Genomic DNA, 16,408 nt, shown 5'->3' on the forward strand with positions numbered 1-16,408 from the left:
AAGAGCAGAGAAATGTCATGAACTGGAAATACTTTGGATCATCATAATCATTTAATAAAGGTCAAACCCAGTCTGTTACAAAGAGCTGTATCGGATAGACGCCCATCCATGCAGACTTTTAATTAATAATCACAGCCACTTTGCATAATCAAGTTTAGCTGAGGACCAGCAGTGTTTGGCATCGTTAAAATGTTGAGCCTCGCATTGTTGAAACAATACATCAAAATAGTGCAGACAACATGTAACCAATTTGCAGATAAATGTTAAAATAAACAAGAGGTTGACATGCAGCGTCCAATACAGCAAAGATATAAAAATATATAACAACCTCAAAAGTACAGCACTGAGGGGTGGAAAGCTATTAAAATACTTCCAAAATTATGTTGCTTCCAAAGCTGCACTTAGAGGGATGCTGCCTGCAAATGTTGAACTGGCTTACTTTGTTATGATGTGGGTCTGCAGGCCACAATATATTTATCCTCCTAATATACTGTTAAAAGATATAAACATAATTTATCTACCCTAAATAAGTTATATATTGAGATCTGTTTTTGAGTCTTACACTTCAAAGTGTGTAATGCTACTTCTCTTTTGCGTGTGAAATAAATCAAAATAAGAGCTTTGTTAGTATTCTTAACACAGTTAGCAAAATGGTAGAAATCGTCAACGCCTCATAAACAAATACTTAATTTGTGGAACAGATGTTTTGAAAAGCTCAAGTTAGCTAGAATTCCCAAAACGTTTTATGTTCAGACAAATTATTTAATTTGAAAATGCTATTTTAAAATATTTCAATTAAACAACATGCATTTTGGTAAGAAATCAAATCTTTGAAAGCATTTGAAATACATAGACACAAAATCTTGTGGGGGCTAGTAGTGCTAACACAGCAAAGAAGGTACCGTATGTTAAAATAGGAACTGTAAGTTCTACCAGGGCAACACCTTTATTTAAAAAGATAGATTATATAAGTCAGATATTAGAATTTTAGGAATTTTCACTTCGTCTTACTGCCAAAGTTGAGATTTCAGGAGCAGTATCTCGCTAAAATCAGAAACATTTTCATTTTAACGAGACGTATCTCGCTATAACAAGAAGCAAGAACTTTATCATTTTAGCAAGTTTTGTACACGGTTACAATGAGAAAGTTTCTTGTTGGAAAGAGGGACTGTGCCTGAATTTATTTCTTAGCTATGGCAGTTAAACGCTCCTGTAAGCTTCATTGAAATAGAGATTAGTTTTCTAACTAGCTACCAGTCAGAATTAGCTCTCTTAGCATCTTTAGATTAGCTCTCCCCAGAAGCTAAAGCTAACGGTTAATCTGAGCCAGGCTAAGACAGGAGCCTTGTTTTTATTGCTATGTCATATTTAAGGCTGACGGGCAGTAAAAAAAAAGAAAAAGTAACTCAAATGTCACATTTTGAAGGTTTATAAAATAGCATTTGCATGATATGTTGGTGTCTGAAGTTGTTTGAAGATGGTAGAAACCAGTGACGTGCGGTGAGGTTCATAGCTGGTGAGGCACTGACGTCATCAGAATCAGATTTGCAAATAGATGCATAGACTGACAGCAGTTTACAGGTTATGTTTCACTTCTGCATCCTTACACATACAAACCTTTCAGCTCCGGCGTTGGTCTTCCTTTGGTTATTATCTCCTGCTTCGATTGAAAGTCCACTTGAGAAAACTTTTTTAGTGTTGTAATGTAGTCATCCATGTCGAAAGTCGGGATAAGCGAGAGGAAAAAAATCACTATCTCTATTATAATCTATCGCTGCACTTGACTTGCTTCCCGAATCGTTTAGCCTAGCTCGCTGTCACTTACTCGGCAGTTGAGGAGTGAACAAGACGAACGTCTGGGATCTTGAGCGCCCCCTGCCATGAGGCAAGAGAACTGCCTGCCTCACCTCGAACCTGTTCTCTGCCGTTTATAATCGCTCATTACACGAAACACGTTACACAAACACAGTTGGTGACAAAAAGCACTGTACATTATATACATAAGCTAAACTATTGGAAATAAGTTCACATATTAAATTTGTTTAAACCATTTTATTGACGCCGTACAGCAACAGGCTCTCTCCGCTTAGCAGCCAGCGCAGAGCCAGGGGTTGCGCAATCCAAGGTGAGGCAGAGCTCGCTGCTGCCTCACCGGCATCGCTTCCAAGCATTTGAATGGGAAAATAAGAAAATTCAGCGATTTTGAACAAATAAAAATCGAAATTGGTGAAGCTACATGAAAAATAAATATTTTTTAGTACAAACCACCGGATGAATATAACAATTTAAATTACTTTATGATTATATATTTTCTTTCTTTCCATGATGGCTGGTGAGGCACTGCCTCACCTGCCTCCCCTGACCGCACGTCACTGGTAGAAACCTACTTTGATCTGACAGCTTCTCTGTACAACTACTATGCTCCTCACACTGATATCTTTCTTTTAATTCAGTGTGGGAATAATACGATACTTACACCTGCTTTTAACATTTCAACTGAATTTAACTTAAAGAAAGCTCATTCGTGTAGGAGATCACACATGCACTAAATAGAAAACGAGGGTAAAATGATCAAGACAATGACAAAATAAGTCATGGTAAATAAGAAGGCTGAATTACATTGAACTGCCTGTTTTAGCACCCTGGTATTTGTACATAAAGCATAAAGTCAGCAGGAAAAAAAAGCATCTAATTTATTCAGTGTTTTGAAACCTTGGAGGTATCGCACAGAACTGCTACGGTGGGATTAATTTAACGAAAAGCAAATCACTGAAAAGCAGAATTGGTTTTATATTCAGGCTGTGCTGAGAGCGCTCAACACAAGTTAGTTCTCTGAACAGCCTCCAGGATCCTCGTGCCTCATGACTGTGGAGAGCTGTTGCCATGGTGACATCCCCATCACCCCCCTCTTGCTGAGCACATGGTGGTGCTTTAGGGAGAGCTTGGAGGGGGGAAGACGAAATACGCACATAGACACACACTTACACACGCACACGCACGGACATACACTTTTCTTAGTGTGTAAACAGGAAGAGAAATCAGTGGCTTAAAAGAGGATCCTTCTTTTTATCTTCAGATGGGAGATAAGAAGAGAGACCCTCTGTCTGGGTGTCAGATGAACCACTGAAGCTGTAAAATTCAGCAATGGTCAGAGCCACATCATCAACATCAACAATTTTTGATATGGTTCTGTTGAAACGGCGCTCTTTGTGTTAAATGCTTGCCTGCAGAGTACCCCACTGGATTTAATCGAGACTGGAAAGGGGCTGAAGTTTCAAGCGGAGCGCCCTCACCTGGTCAGCCTGGGCAGTGGACGACTGAGTACAGCGATCACCTTGCTGCCTCTGCCGGAGGGTGAGCCAGTAACCTCCACACAGCACAGTGATTTACTCCGTTCAGACAAATGAGACAAAAACTGATCTAAAGTACTTCACTGTAGAAAAGTACGGCTGACGGAGAGCAGAGTACAAGTAATCACGTGTGTAGCCCCTCTTCCACATTTCACATTTACTTCCATCAAGTTTTTTAAAAAACTTTATTTAACTTAATTTCCTGCCCATGTACGACCCAACTGCTTCCTACGTTGGAAGGTTTTATGCAGGCTGAGAGGTCATGCATTGTCTACCATCTGTGACATTTTGTTGGAAGATTGCTTCCATTTTGGAGGCAGAGTACAGGTCAGAGTGTCGCTTTGAATTTTCAGAAGAACACAAAACAGAATCAGATCTATTCAGATATTATTCATCATAGTTTAACTCAGTTTATATTTGGTTGTTTTATGCAAAGCCTATTTAAATGTATAGCCCAATCCAATTATTCCAGGTTATCCAATCAGACACAGAGTTTTTTTCCATAATTAGCCATTTTGAGCCTGACATTTATTCTTGAAATGTCTTCTCAACAAATCAATTTTAAAAAATGCTGTATCAAATGTGCAAGTAGCTTACTGTTCTCATATTAGTAAAACCAGATCTGTAGGTTTATGTGCTGTTATGTTGTTGCATTTCTTGCATAAGAAACAACCGTTGGATGTTTTTCCCATCTTGAACATGAGAGGCGACACTTCGGCCATCGTTTTAACTTGAACTGTCACATTATCAAATGTGTAGAAATTATCATAAAAACAAAAAAAATTATATATGCATATTACAAAATATATATTTCAGTACACCTTACATCATCAGAGGTCAATTCTGTGTTTGATACCGTCTTTTTGAAGCCTGATGCATGTCCCTTCCTTCAGGCCGCACCACTCTGGGGTACGGTGCCATGGACATCAACATCCAGGGCCCTGGTGTGGCAGCACAGCACTGCTACATCGAGAACAAGTCGGGCGTCATCACGTTGCATCCTTCTGGGAACCTCTGCGCTGTCGATGGGCTCCAGGTCCAACAGCCCACCCGTCTGTCACAAGGTATGGATCTGTGACTCTCTACAAAAAGCAGCCATTTTATCGCCATTTACCGCGCATGCTGTATCGTGTTAGCGATCGATCCATCAACTCTCCACCTGCTGAAGAAAAGGTTGCGAATGATCCCAGAGATTGACCGGAAAAATCCGCCTGTATTTCCGACTTCAATGAGTTAACCTAGAAAGTCCGGTTGGTTTGGGAAATACATAATCAAACTCTGATCCGGACTAAAGAGCAAACTCTGGTCTGCCTACAAACCTAGACCTAGATCTGGCTGAAGTGAACACTGGTGCGGTTTGAATGTCTATGTGAATGCTAAGCAGACTGAAGACTGCTCCAAAAGCAGGAAGCAGGCTAAAGTGCACAGCATTCTGGGTAAATACAATGAAAGCAAATGCGCTGTTCTTGTGTTAAGGGGAGAAATGACTTGTGGTCTTTTGCCAAAGACAGAAGAGAAATCCTACAACCGCTGAAATCTGCCATCACTCCATTTTTGTTTACATTTCATGAAGAAGGATGTTGTGCTCAGTGTTTTCTTCAGAGGTGTTTGTGTTGTTCCATTCAGTGGTTCTTGGTACAGCGCCACTACAGGAGGGGGGGAACAGGTTATTCAAATGCTTTGGTTTGTTTGATGCTGTGCAGTGCGAAAGCGAATTGCACCAGTATAACAAATGTTGCAATTTTGGTCACCAATCAAACCAAGTCTACTGGACTATCAGGAGAGAAAATACTCTTAACCAATGCTAGAACTAGCATGCATATTGACAAAACCAGAGGGAGGGGAATTTAATTATCCTCTGACTAAAGTAGGATGTGTCTAATATTTACTTGAGTGGAGAGTTTTTTACACAACGGCCAGTGATTGACAGTAGGTGAGGATTGTAAGAAACAAAATTTGCCGCTGGTGGCCCCCAGTGGGCCACAGTCCCCACATTGAATAACACTGCACTAAACAACCTATTCACAGAACACCTGGATTTCTACTAACTTACTCACAGAGGTTAGGATTTCGAATTTTAAGGATTTTAAGAGGTATCACATAAAAGGGGGTTACACACAAATCCATGCCACAATTTTCAGATTTCAGAAACAAATAAAAACAATGTATCCATTTCCTTCCACTTCACAACGATGCTCTTCTTTGTGTCATGACATCCCATTAAAATAAAAATTTGTGGTTGTAATGTGTTAATATGTGGAGATATTGAAGGCGATGCGATTCAGATGTATTCAGTTGTTTTCTAGGAGTCAACGTTCTTTGCCGACGTTCTCTGGTTATCACAGTACAACCTGACGTTGACGTGATTCCATGGCAGACAATGGTTCTAAGACACAGGAAACAAATTAGACAAGACCCACTTTCACTTTTACAAAATAATTTCTTTCATCCAAGCTGCTTCTAATGCCACAGCAAATCCTCAAGACTCAATTAAGAAGGGAGAAAAAAAACCACGTCAGACAGTTTGATGCTTATGTTCCCGTATGGGCGTGCTGCACAACAGTGGTTCAAGTGAGGAACATTGTTACATTCAACATGTTGGAAATGCACTGTATGCTTGACCGACTTTACTGAGGAAGTGAAACTGTAAGTGTTCCACTGTTAGTCAGTGAAATTCATAGAAGTTCACTCCAGAGGCCAGTGTGAATGCTATGAGGGTGAGATAAGGCAATACTACTCAGCATTACTCACAGCTTCTGAACTTCCCCCTGTGCTGCTGTCTAATCGCTCGACTTAAAGTGAAGTTAAAGAAACTTCACTTTAACTAACATAGGCTTCTTCAAGGGGCAGCAATATGTAAAATTCACTTTTTTTGAGCTGTATGTCATGTTATAATCTTATTCCCTCATCAATTCCCTTGCATGCTTGAGAAAGCCTTTAATCTCCATGGCAACCATTAAACTGTGTAAAATGCCTGGGTGGACCTAGCTCCGTCCTCGAGACGCAGCTCCAATTTCTAAGCTTCTGAGCTTCCTCCTCACAGAGCAGCCCTCCCCAGGACTCTCCCCCTCAGCTCCTTCAGACTAGCCAGCAGCAATTAGCAAACACCTGGGATTACTATAGGAGCTGGTAAAATGTTGCTAAAGGGTTAAAAGAGGAGCCATGTTGTGATGACTTCCTGAAGACGGAGTTTCAGAAAGAGCAAGAGTTTTTAAAGAGACAGAGGTCCAATTTCAAGTCAATTACAAAGTCAATTTTCTTTTAAGTCATACTTGATCTCTACTGAATTTTTATAACAACTGAAGTTAGCATAGCTACTTGATTGTGCTATAAAATGGCACTATGTGTCTGGAAAACACATAATACCGCCCCTTAATAAATCATGTCATATCCGCAGGACTGAGTGGTTTGTGTTGTGCCTGATGGCATTTGGACATGGACTCTGGCAAAGTAACCTGAGTGGAGACACGGTGCTATTTATACTGCCCTCTCTGCCGCAGACAGAGGCAACCCTAAACCCAGAGGTTTCAGGTTGAAGACTGAGTGTGAGGGGAAACCTGAGTGCACTGTCAGGCTGCTGGAGGGCAATGAATGAGCGAATTTGCAGATCTAATTTTACAACAGGAAATGAATCAGACTTTATTGGTCACTTGCCACTCCCATGCATTACATGAGCAATACATTACAAGGTGCTTCAGTTTTCTCTGCACAAGTGGGGGGCATTGATGGGTGGAGAGGTTGCATCGCAGCAAGCCAGGACAAGATCCTCCCATGTGCCAAAAGTCCTTCTAACTAAATCCTTTGGCTTTCCTTTTAATGAAGCGATCTACAGTACACCTCTTCAAGGCTTTGACTTGTCAGCAGGTCGATTTAAACAAAATCAAGCATCAACAAGCGGCTATTGTTGCACAAAGCAAATGTTACTGACAAGCTTTTGAAAGTAATTCTCCTGGATTTGCTGTAAAGTCAGAGGAGCCGGTGGAGAGAAATCCGTTCAAAATCAAAGGGTTGTGAAGAGGAAGTCAGTTTACAGAAGGCAGGATGTAAAGCAATGAAGGAGTAAAGTAGAAACGGCGTGTTGTCTTTACTGAACCTCAACGGCTCAGATCAAGACATCATATAGGACAAGCTAATTTCTAGCACCCATGTAAACATCTTTTATAGTCTCCATTCATCGCTCATGCTGCTTATCTTCTGTTTTCCATAAACACATTATGAAACGGCGTTTGTAGCGTCGCTGTGGTCCTGTGTTTTCTGCCAGCATTTATTGAAATAATCGTCAGCTTGTGCTGAAACCAGGTTATTTACGTACATTGGGTAAAAAGGTATACACAATTTTTCTCACCTTCTGAAGTTAAATCAAACAAAAGTTTTCTTGTTTTAGCTTAGTTAAGATCACCAAAATTATTTCTATTTGCTAAATGCCAGAAGATGAAGTGAAAAGCTCACATACATTTGGTCAGTTTCAGGGATAACCGCATTTTGAAACTCGGGTCAAAACTTTTGGGCTTAATCCAAAACAATGGATCAGCCACATGCTGCATTGTCAAGCAGAATGGCCTGCGTTTTTCACATGTTGGGGTTATTTTTAGCTGCAGATTAATGTGCACTATTGATGGAGGGTTGATTACTAAAATAATCGATTATTAGGCAGCACTTGTCTCTCTCTTTTTTTTTTGTTACATACTTTAAAATCCTTTTTAGACATGTAAACGTGGTGTGGGTGTCAATGAAACATGCACTGTCCTGTCAATGACTTATAGTATGCATAATGATTAGTAATGGGTTATTGGTAATCTGCAGGTCTCTGGTGGATCATGTTATGATCCTGCCACACGCAGAGTGATTCCTCCTGCAGAGGCTCATGTGACTCCAGGGAGCTCTGGGACAGGATGCTTCCCCTACTTTCACTGTGTTTATGGCTCATAATAAATGTCTGCTCCTACTTACGCTGTAACCTTTGCTCGCTAATGATTGGGATAAGATATGAAAATAGGAGATCTGCCTAAAGAGGCTATTGCTATATTCAAGCAATCTGAAGAAGTTCCTCCTTATGTGTCCGTCCTCCTCCTCCTCTTCCTCCCCCTGACTCTCTCCTTCCCTCTGCGGGCTGGGACGTGATTCTGAGCCAGCTGTTTCGCTCAGCCTCGCCGTGCCACATAGCGTCTTCACTGCGCCACAAAGCGTGCGTGGGTGGGTGGGTGGGGTGAGGGGGACACGGAGACAATGGACAAATAGATTACACAGACAGTAAAGTCCCGTCCGTCCGGGCTGTGGAGTGAGGAGGGATCCACGGAGGTAGCTGCCGGCGGATGAGCTCGCGCGCGCTGTAAGAAGGCGGACAGCTGCCACGGTGAACTTTCAGATTATCGGCAGAATATATTAGACTGCGAGTTTACAGGGATTATCATAACAAAAGCGCGACCCGGAGGACAAAAGCAGGCAGTAAATAAACGCCGCTGTTCACAATTGCAGAGAAACACGTGGTTTTTTTTTATTTAAAGGAACAGAAGCGATGAAATCAGCGGAGGGACACGGGAGTTCTGCTCATAAGACCTGAAGTAAGTCGGACTTTTGTCTGGTTTTAGTCTTTAGACTTTGTGTTTTTTTAAGTAATTGCTGGTTGTGGTTTTCAGATGATTACTGGGCTTTGTTGTTGTTGTTGTTGTTGCTCCTTACGGTTAATAAAAGCGATAGCTACTACAGAGTTACACTAGTTGTTCTTTTAGTTAGAAGAAGTATGGTTTAGAATGATTTATTTTATGCAATAGTTAAAAACTACTTGTAACTTAACTAACCTTGATATACATTTTTTATAAGGTAACAAAAAAACAGACTTGTTGAAAATATGAACCTACAAAAAACCCAGCCTCCACACACTTTTTTCTCTTTTTTATTTTTATTAAATGTCTATTTCCGTCTTTCATCCTTCATTCAGTCTTATTTTTAAAAGAAATATAAAAAGTCAATATATTTTGTGAAAATAATGTGTTTATGTTATTTTTGCTCTTTTTCTTTATGAAATTAAACTATAGAAAATACAAAAATGTACCCTGCTTGAATAGTGGTCGGGGGCCACACTAAATCAGCTCAGGAGCCGCAAATGGGCTTCTGGGCTCACTTTGGACATCCCTGTTGCTTTTGTGTGCTCCACTTAACCAAATTTAGCTTAAAATTGTATAATTTGCATTGAATATATTAACTCAGTGGTTCTCAAATGGGGGTACGTGTACCCCTGGGGGTACGTGGAGGTACTGCAGGGGGTACGTGAAGCTTTTCAAAATATCTTTAAAAAATCAGTAGGCTCCTCATAATAAGCCTTGGGAAAAATTATTTTGTAAAAAGTTCGATAAAATATAAATGTGTGTTCATGCACTGAATTTTATATTCAGTATTTAGTTTCAATATCCTTTAAAATAAAACGGTTTGACTGGTTTTATACCTTCCTGGTGGTCACTGTCTTCTGTTTTTCTTTTTTGTTTAACCATGTAATGTTTGCAATATGGATGTATTTGTCAGGTTCACTGATATAAGTTGTTTGGCTTTAATAAATCAGACAGTGATTTTACAGCACTGTACCTCTTTTTAATTCCAAAAATGTTTTGCCCGTGTCAGGGGGTACTTGACTAAAAATATGTTTTTAAGGGGGTACATCACTGAAAAAAGTTTGAGAACCACTGTATTAACTTTAATCAACACACTCACATATGCTTTTTAAATGAGACATTATTAAGATATAAAGACAAAAAAATGTGTAAAGTTGTACATATTTTTGCCCCTTTTTGGTAAAAAGAAAAAAAAACAAGAATAAAAAATGAAGAATGAGAGAGAGAAAGAGAAAAAAAATCTCTCTCTCATTCTTCATTTTGTATGTTGGGAGACAGTGACTTAGGATGTAGCAACCTGAGCTGTCTAGCAACCGGGTGGTTGCTAGTTGAAATCCTAGCTCCTGTTTTCTTGTGATGACCAGGGGGCCTTGTGACACAGATTGACTTGCAGCATTTCTTCTATCAGTTTGCCTCAGTCTGCCTCATGGCTACACCATCAATGTGTGAATGACTGATGGGCTTTGGAATCCTCTGACTTAATAATACACTATAAATGCAGGTTGTTGTTTTTTTTTTTAACCCTTTTTAAAGATTAAATGTTTATTATTTTTAAAATAACGTGTTTTTTGAGATTTTCTTGCAAGATTTTATTTCTAGTTAGCTGGGTAATCAAATTTTTGTATTTAAATTCATAAGATGAAAAGAATAGATTTTTTTTCCAACCAAATTTCTTCAGTTATCCTTCTGACACACCTAACAAACAGATCTGTTTTTCTTTCTGCTTATTTTTAAAAAATTAATTAAAAAAACTGCACTGCAGAACACCAACGACGTGTGTTTAAGATCTTCATTATTCCGTGTTGGCATTGAAACTCCTGGTTTTCCATGGAGAACCCGTTAAGATGATCTTTGTTTGCCCATTCCTTGATATTCTCCTTGGCGTTGAATTATTATGAGGAAATATTGAAACTTTACAGGAAGAAAGTGTTAGGTTTTTGCTGTAGCTCTCAGGACTTGCAACCCAACACCTGCAGTCTCCAACCACTCAGTCCCACAGTTCTGACGTCCCTCCTGCCTCCATGTGAACTCTATGAATAGTCTACAAACATATACACCCCCGCCCCGCGACATCCCATCCAGTCTAGCAGGATCACACTGTCTCTGTCTACTGTTTCATTGCTATTCCTGGTGTCCAGTGCGACCAAACGGGAACTGCTAACTGGAAGAGAATGGAGCTTCCCCTTATATCTGCTGGCACTTTGGGGCCACAACCCCTGATCCCATTAGACATTTCCCACCTAGTTGTCTCTGACCTGCTCCCACTGCTCTACGAGAGCGGCCACTCCGTCGTGTCATCAGTGACATATTGTGTTGACCCCTGTGTTGTAAAGAAAGGAAATGATGAGTCAGAGACAGAGAGAAGCCCCCCCAGCAAACACTCATCGGAGTGCTGTGAGAACGATGTGCTCTCCCAGGGGGGTTGGGGGTGCCACAGGCACAGGTCAGACATGTGTAAGGGGCCCATGGGGGCCATGATGAGAGGAAGGAGGCTGATAGCAGCTGGTGTCCCCTGCTTTGCTGGGTCAGTGTGTGTGTGTTCCTGGATGTTGTAGACAGAATGTGACCGTACATCCTCTGACTGCCCCCAGCTCTAAACAGGGTTCCTGAACGAGAGGCTCATTAGACTCTACAAATATACCTTTGGGTGAATTGCTCACGCTCTCCTCCATGTGTTTGTGTATCATAGATGTATTTTATAGCTTTACTCTCAATTTTCTTTTCCCAAGTTTGCCTGGTCCCATTCGAACTTTGTAAAGAGAAAGGGATGATGGGAAATGTCTTTTAGTAAAACTACACCCTCCTAGGTGGAACAAATGAAGCAACCGCAATGACAGGTAGAGAAATGATCTGTTTCGAAATGGTTTTGTTGGAGAAGCAGAGTTCAAATATTTTGGCAGATCAATATTTAAGGCTCCCACATACTAAGGCGTATTGTGTGTGTTCTGGACCACGCAGACTCCACGCACACTGTCTGCAAACAGTTGAGATTTCATAGCCAGGAGTACCGATGGCCTACATTTCTTGTGACAAATTCCTTCATTTCCCATCCCACAAAACTAATGGAAACTAACAGGTTTGATGAGCTAGTTGGGCAACCAGCCCTTTTCCTTCTCCACCAGAGCAGCATTCGAACACCTCTTAGTGCAGCACAAAATGGCATCCTTCTGACTGGTTGTGCCGACTCTCAACCTTATAAACTTGGTGCCGACCTTGGCACGGACATCTGTTTTGATTATGCGCAGACCTAAGTCTTTAATATTATAGTAATGTTTAAAAATGCATCCAATATTACACGGTCTTCATCTATAGTATCATACAATTATAAAAACAAATTCCTGATCATATTGTCCTTACTTTTTTTCCATTAACCTTTACGTTACAAATTTGACAAGGAGGTGCAACAGGTTTCTCAATTAGTTTCGACTGTGTGACGCAGTACAGTATGAAAGCGAACTGCACCAGTTAAAAATGCAACAAAAGTTGCAATTTTGGCCCCCAAATTAATATCAGGTGTGAAAACACCCTTAGAGTGATTATTCTATATCGTTTTTCTGGTGGTTGTAAACAATCTCCAGATCACATGGTTGACTTCTTCTAAATCAGTCCTCTTTGTTTGTGGCCTTCTGCTTCAGGGAACGAGTTGAACAGCTGCCTGTAGTTAACAGAGAGGAGGTGAGGGAAGTGGATGGTTGGCGGTGGCGGTGTGAGGGTAGAGAGGCAGAGAACATCTGTTCAGACAAGCCAGAACCAGCCCCTGACATGCTGATCATATGCACCAGCTTACAGCCTGCTGGATGAACATCTGGTCTGTAGGATGTGGATGCTGAGAGCAGCAGGAACTGATTGTGACAAAAAGGTGTGGGACCCCTTAAAACACTGCATATAGTCTCTTTCTTTGAGAGATGAAGACCTCAAAGTAAAATGTCCTCAAATTTTGTGAAAGTGGTAAAAAATTAAAACAGAGATGTTAAAGGTTTAGATATATTTTTATGTAACTGTGAATCTGAAGGAATCTGAAATAACTTTTCTTAGCACTGTCAAACCACACCTCCAGGTTCGGAGTTGTTCTAGATTTTTAAATTACCTCATCCCACCTCAGAACTGAATCAGCTTGAATGTGTGTGTGGGCGTGTGCAGGCGTGCGTGTGGGTGTGTGTAGCTGCTGCCCAGGAGCATCTTGTGGTATCTGCTGGCGTCAAACGCATTCTGATATATCATCACTTTTTCCAACCAGCCATTTTTTTTTCTGGCCATTTTTTCCCCACTGATGGGAATGTTAAGTTTCTGCTGAGTATGTGTATTGCTGTCAGAGCAGCAACATATCTTCCTGTGGTGTGCCTGTGTTCCCTGGAAGGCAGTCATTGATTAACTGGGGGACCTGACTCGCCAGCCTCTGCTGACACTAGAAACCAGTAGCTTTCTTTAGAAACTCTGAGAAACAGGATGCAGATGGCCATTGGTCTTACCCTTTTCCAATCGCTTGTTGGTCTTTTAGTGGTCAAACCTTCGTTTAAAGCCCATAATGATACATTCTGATTTTTGTGGTGTCATAAACAAACAGATTTGCATGTTGCCATGCTGGATGGGTCCATGACTGTTTTTGGAGATGTTTTTTGTAATCGGAATCTTTCTATGCATTGTTTCAGCCTCATTCACCACTAGTTGAAACGAAATGCTATGCTAATAAAAGAGCAGCAGGTCTTGGTGTTTGTTGACTGTCATGGACTCATGTGGTGTTGTTCAGAACGTACAGTGAGATCCTGGCGGAACGTGAAGGGCTCTGGCTCTGACCGACTCGCTGTCCTCCGATCCAATCTTCCAGGCAGATATACCTCAGGCTATGCCGACACAGTGGAAACAGCTAACATGGTAATACCAGTGTAGGAAAAGGGGAAAATAAAAGCCCAAGTTGCAGATATTATTAGGCAGCTGATGGAGCATTTGATTTACGGGTTTCAGTTTTTAGTGGGGTTTGTAACCACTCCTCCTTTTACTGCCACAGTATACCCTGATGGCAAGATGTTGCTTTGAGACCAGTTGGCCTGAAAAGTCCCACAGAAATACTCCAGTAGGCCTAAAGGGATCACATTGGTCAGCAGTGGCATTTAGCCAGAGTTGGATTAAATCTTTCTTGATTTGTACCATTCTGAAGATTTTCATGGTGAGACTCTATTACAATATTTATTTGAGTTAATTGCAGGGTCCGACGTATTCAAAATTAATTCTATTTTAATTGAAAACAATATTTTGGCCAAATAAACATTTGTTAATTAGAATTTTATTTGGCTCTAGTGGCATTTATTTGAAAGTAAGTGATGAGAGAGAGGGAAGACACATGGCAAGGGTCACCAGGCCAGGAGTCGAACCTGCGACAGCCACATCGAGGAATAAGGACTCTTTATGTGGGCTGTGCTTAACCCCTTCGCCACCACAGCACCACCAATAATTATACATTTTTGCTGCTAAGTTGTTTAACAAGAAGTTCAGCAAAAAATATATTTGCTGCTTTTACATTAATCAAATTTTAGTCGAACACCATACAATGACCAAATAAACATTTTCAATTTAAAAAGCCTTTTTTTCTGCTAAATTATTGATTAAATAGACATATGAGCTCACCAACAAATATGGAGGTTTTTCAACCATCAGATTGTTGCAAAGTGCTATTAGACCCACTCAGTTTTTAACTTTTTCAGGAAGCCCCGAATTGTGGAATGTGGATGTTTTCGACAGCGTATGTGCTGCTGCAACATGTTAAGCATTGAGATGCCATTTTCTTCACTGGTTTCCTGTGAACTAGCCTGATAATTCAAGAAAAACGTAATTAGATGTTTTATTTAGCCTGTTGTATAATTTTGCAGGTAAAGACTGGTTGAATCTAAATAATTTGTTGATAGAAGGCAGTTTATTCAGTAAAACTGAATACAACTTCAAACACATATAGCACCGGTACTTCCAACAGAAGACCAGGACTCTTCCTCTTTTGACATTAACCTTGCTGCATTGACTCGCTGAGCATTTTTGTCTGCGTCACACTGATCATTAATCCGCCTTGGAGTCCCAGCCAGTATATTTTACAATAGGATCATGTCGTCCTTGTAGGAAGGTGGTGGGAATCTTGTGTCCTCCTCACTTCAGAGTGCCACTGAAAGTTGCTGTCTCTGCAGTAATAATCGAAGTGCACTCTTTGTGATGAAGCCAGTGAATTGCTCCTGAGAGTGAGACCTTTCATATCACACCGTCCAGAGGATGTATCTCACTGATTAGCCCACGGGTCGTTATTCTCTCCACTCTGTAACATCACCGGCGGTTCTTTCGACCACATTGGGAGTTATGATTGAAATATCACATGTTGCTGGTGGAAAGTGTTGGGACCTGTATTAAGTTTCTGTTTCGCTGAACTCAGCTGCAGAGAGACGCGGTTCTGACATATTTTAGTGAACCGCTGGTTCTTGGAAGAACACTCAGAGGCTTGCCCGGGGGTCAGTGGGTTCTCTGAAAGAGGGAAAGAAAGTAGAATCAAAGATAGCTGTCGCCAACATCGTGTTAAGCCACATGTGGTGTTGATAGATTAGAAAGAGAAGACCATTCATTTTAGGCTGAAATTGCACAGAGTTTGGTGCATTTTGTTGTTTTAAGAAGTAAGAATCACGTGTGTTATTGAGAGTCACAAAGATCAGAATAAGGGCCTCAGACTGTAACCAGGTTGGTTCAAACCCATCATCTACTATGGTATTTATTAAAGAAATCCTTTCTAAGTGAAATATGTATTAGTTCAACTACACCAGAATAATTGTGTAGTTGATCACTTTGGACAAATTAACTGAAATAAATGTAAAGCAAATTGTTAGCATGTGTTGTTCAAGCATTTTTTGGTTGACGATTTCTGGTTTTCTTTATGGTCTTAACAACCAATTCTAGTGTTGACCAGTCATGTTTTGTGTTGTTATTTTAAAGATTAAAATTGATTGATGTAAATTAGAATTTGACCATCACCTTTTGCTTTTTGTTTGGTCTCCTTTCAGCATTTCAGTTTAGTTTCAGTGGTAGTAGGATTTGTCATTTGTCTTTGGCAAAAGACCACAAGCCATTTATCCTGTTAGTGTTAGACTTGCACTTTTTTTGGTTGCATTTTCCCAGAATGCCCTTCACTGTAGTTTGCTTTCTGCTTTTGGAGCAGTCTCCGGTCCGCTTGGATTCACATGTGCATTCAAACCACACTAGAGTTCACTTCAACCGAACTGAGACTTAAGTTCTTAGGCAGATCAGCATTTGTTTTTTTGGGTTGCATCAGAGTTTGGTTGGGCGTTCATAATTCCCCAAATTAACCAGACTTTCTAGGCAAACAAACTAGAGTTTGATTAAAGTGGACCAAACAGGACTGGTGTGTATGAACTGTAAGTGCAATTCTACTTAACATGCTATTGGCTTGTGTTTTCAAAGCAGCCA

At 40.6% G+C, this 16,408-nt stretch overlaps 1 protein-coding gene across 12 annotated transcripts in view; it reads left to right on the plus strand.

The window, feature by feature from the left end:
- The window catches only part of phldb1b (pleckstrin homology-like domain, family B, member 1b), a 103,190-nt gene that overhangs the window by 19,146 nt on the left and 67,636 nt on the right, over positions 1-16,408 (plus strand). For 11 of the 12 annotated variants that reach the window (XM_028044576.1, XM_028044577.1, XM_028044574.1 and 8 more), the window contains exons 3-4: positions 3,231-3,354; positions 4,244-4,414. In XM_028044576.1, the coding sequence (XP_027900377.1) occupies positions 3,231-3,354; positions 4,244-4,414 (295 nt within the window). Of the gene's footprint in view, positions 1-3,230; positions 3,355-4,243; positions 4,415-8,549; positions 8,912-16,408 lie in introns of those variants that run through there. The other variant, XM_028044580.1, reaches the window with a different exon arrangement.

The sequence above is a fragment of the Xiphophorus couchianus genome, chromosome 18, assembly GCF_001444195.1.
Source record: "Xiphophorus couchianus chromosome 18, X_couchianus-1.0, whole genome shotgun sequence".
In the NCBI taxonomy this organism is placed as follows: Eukaryota; Metazoa; Chordata; class Actinopteri; order Cyprinodontiformes; family Poeciliidae; genus Xiphophorus; species Xiphophorus couchianus.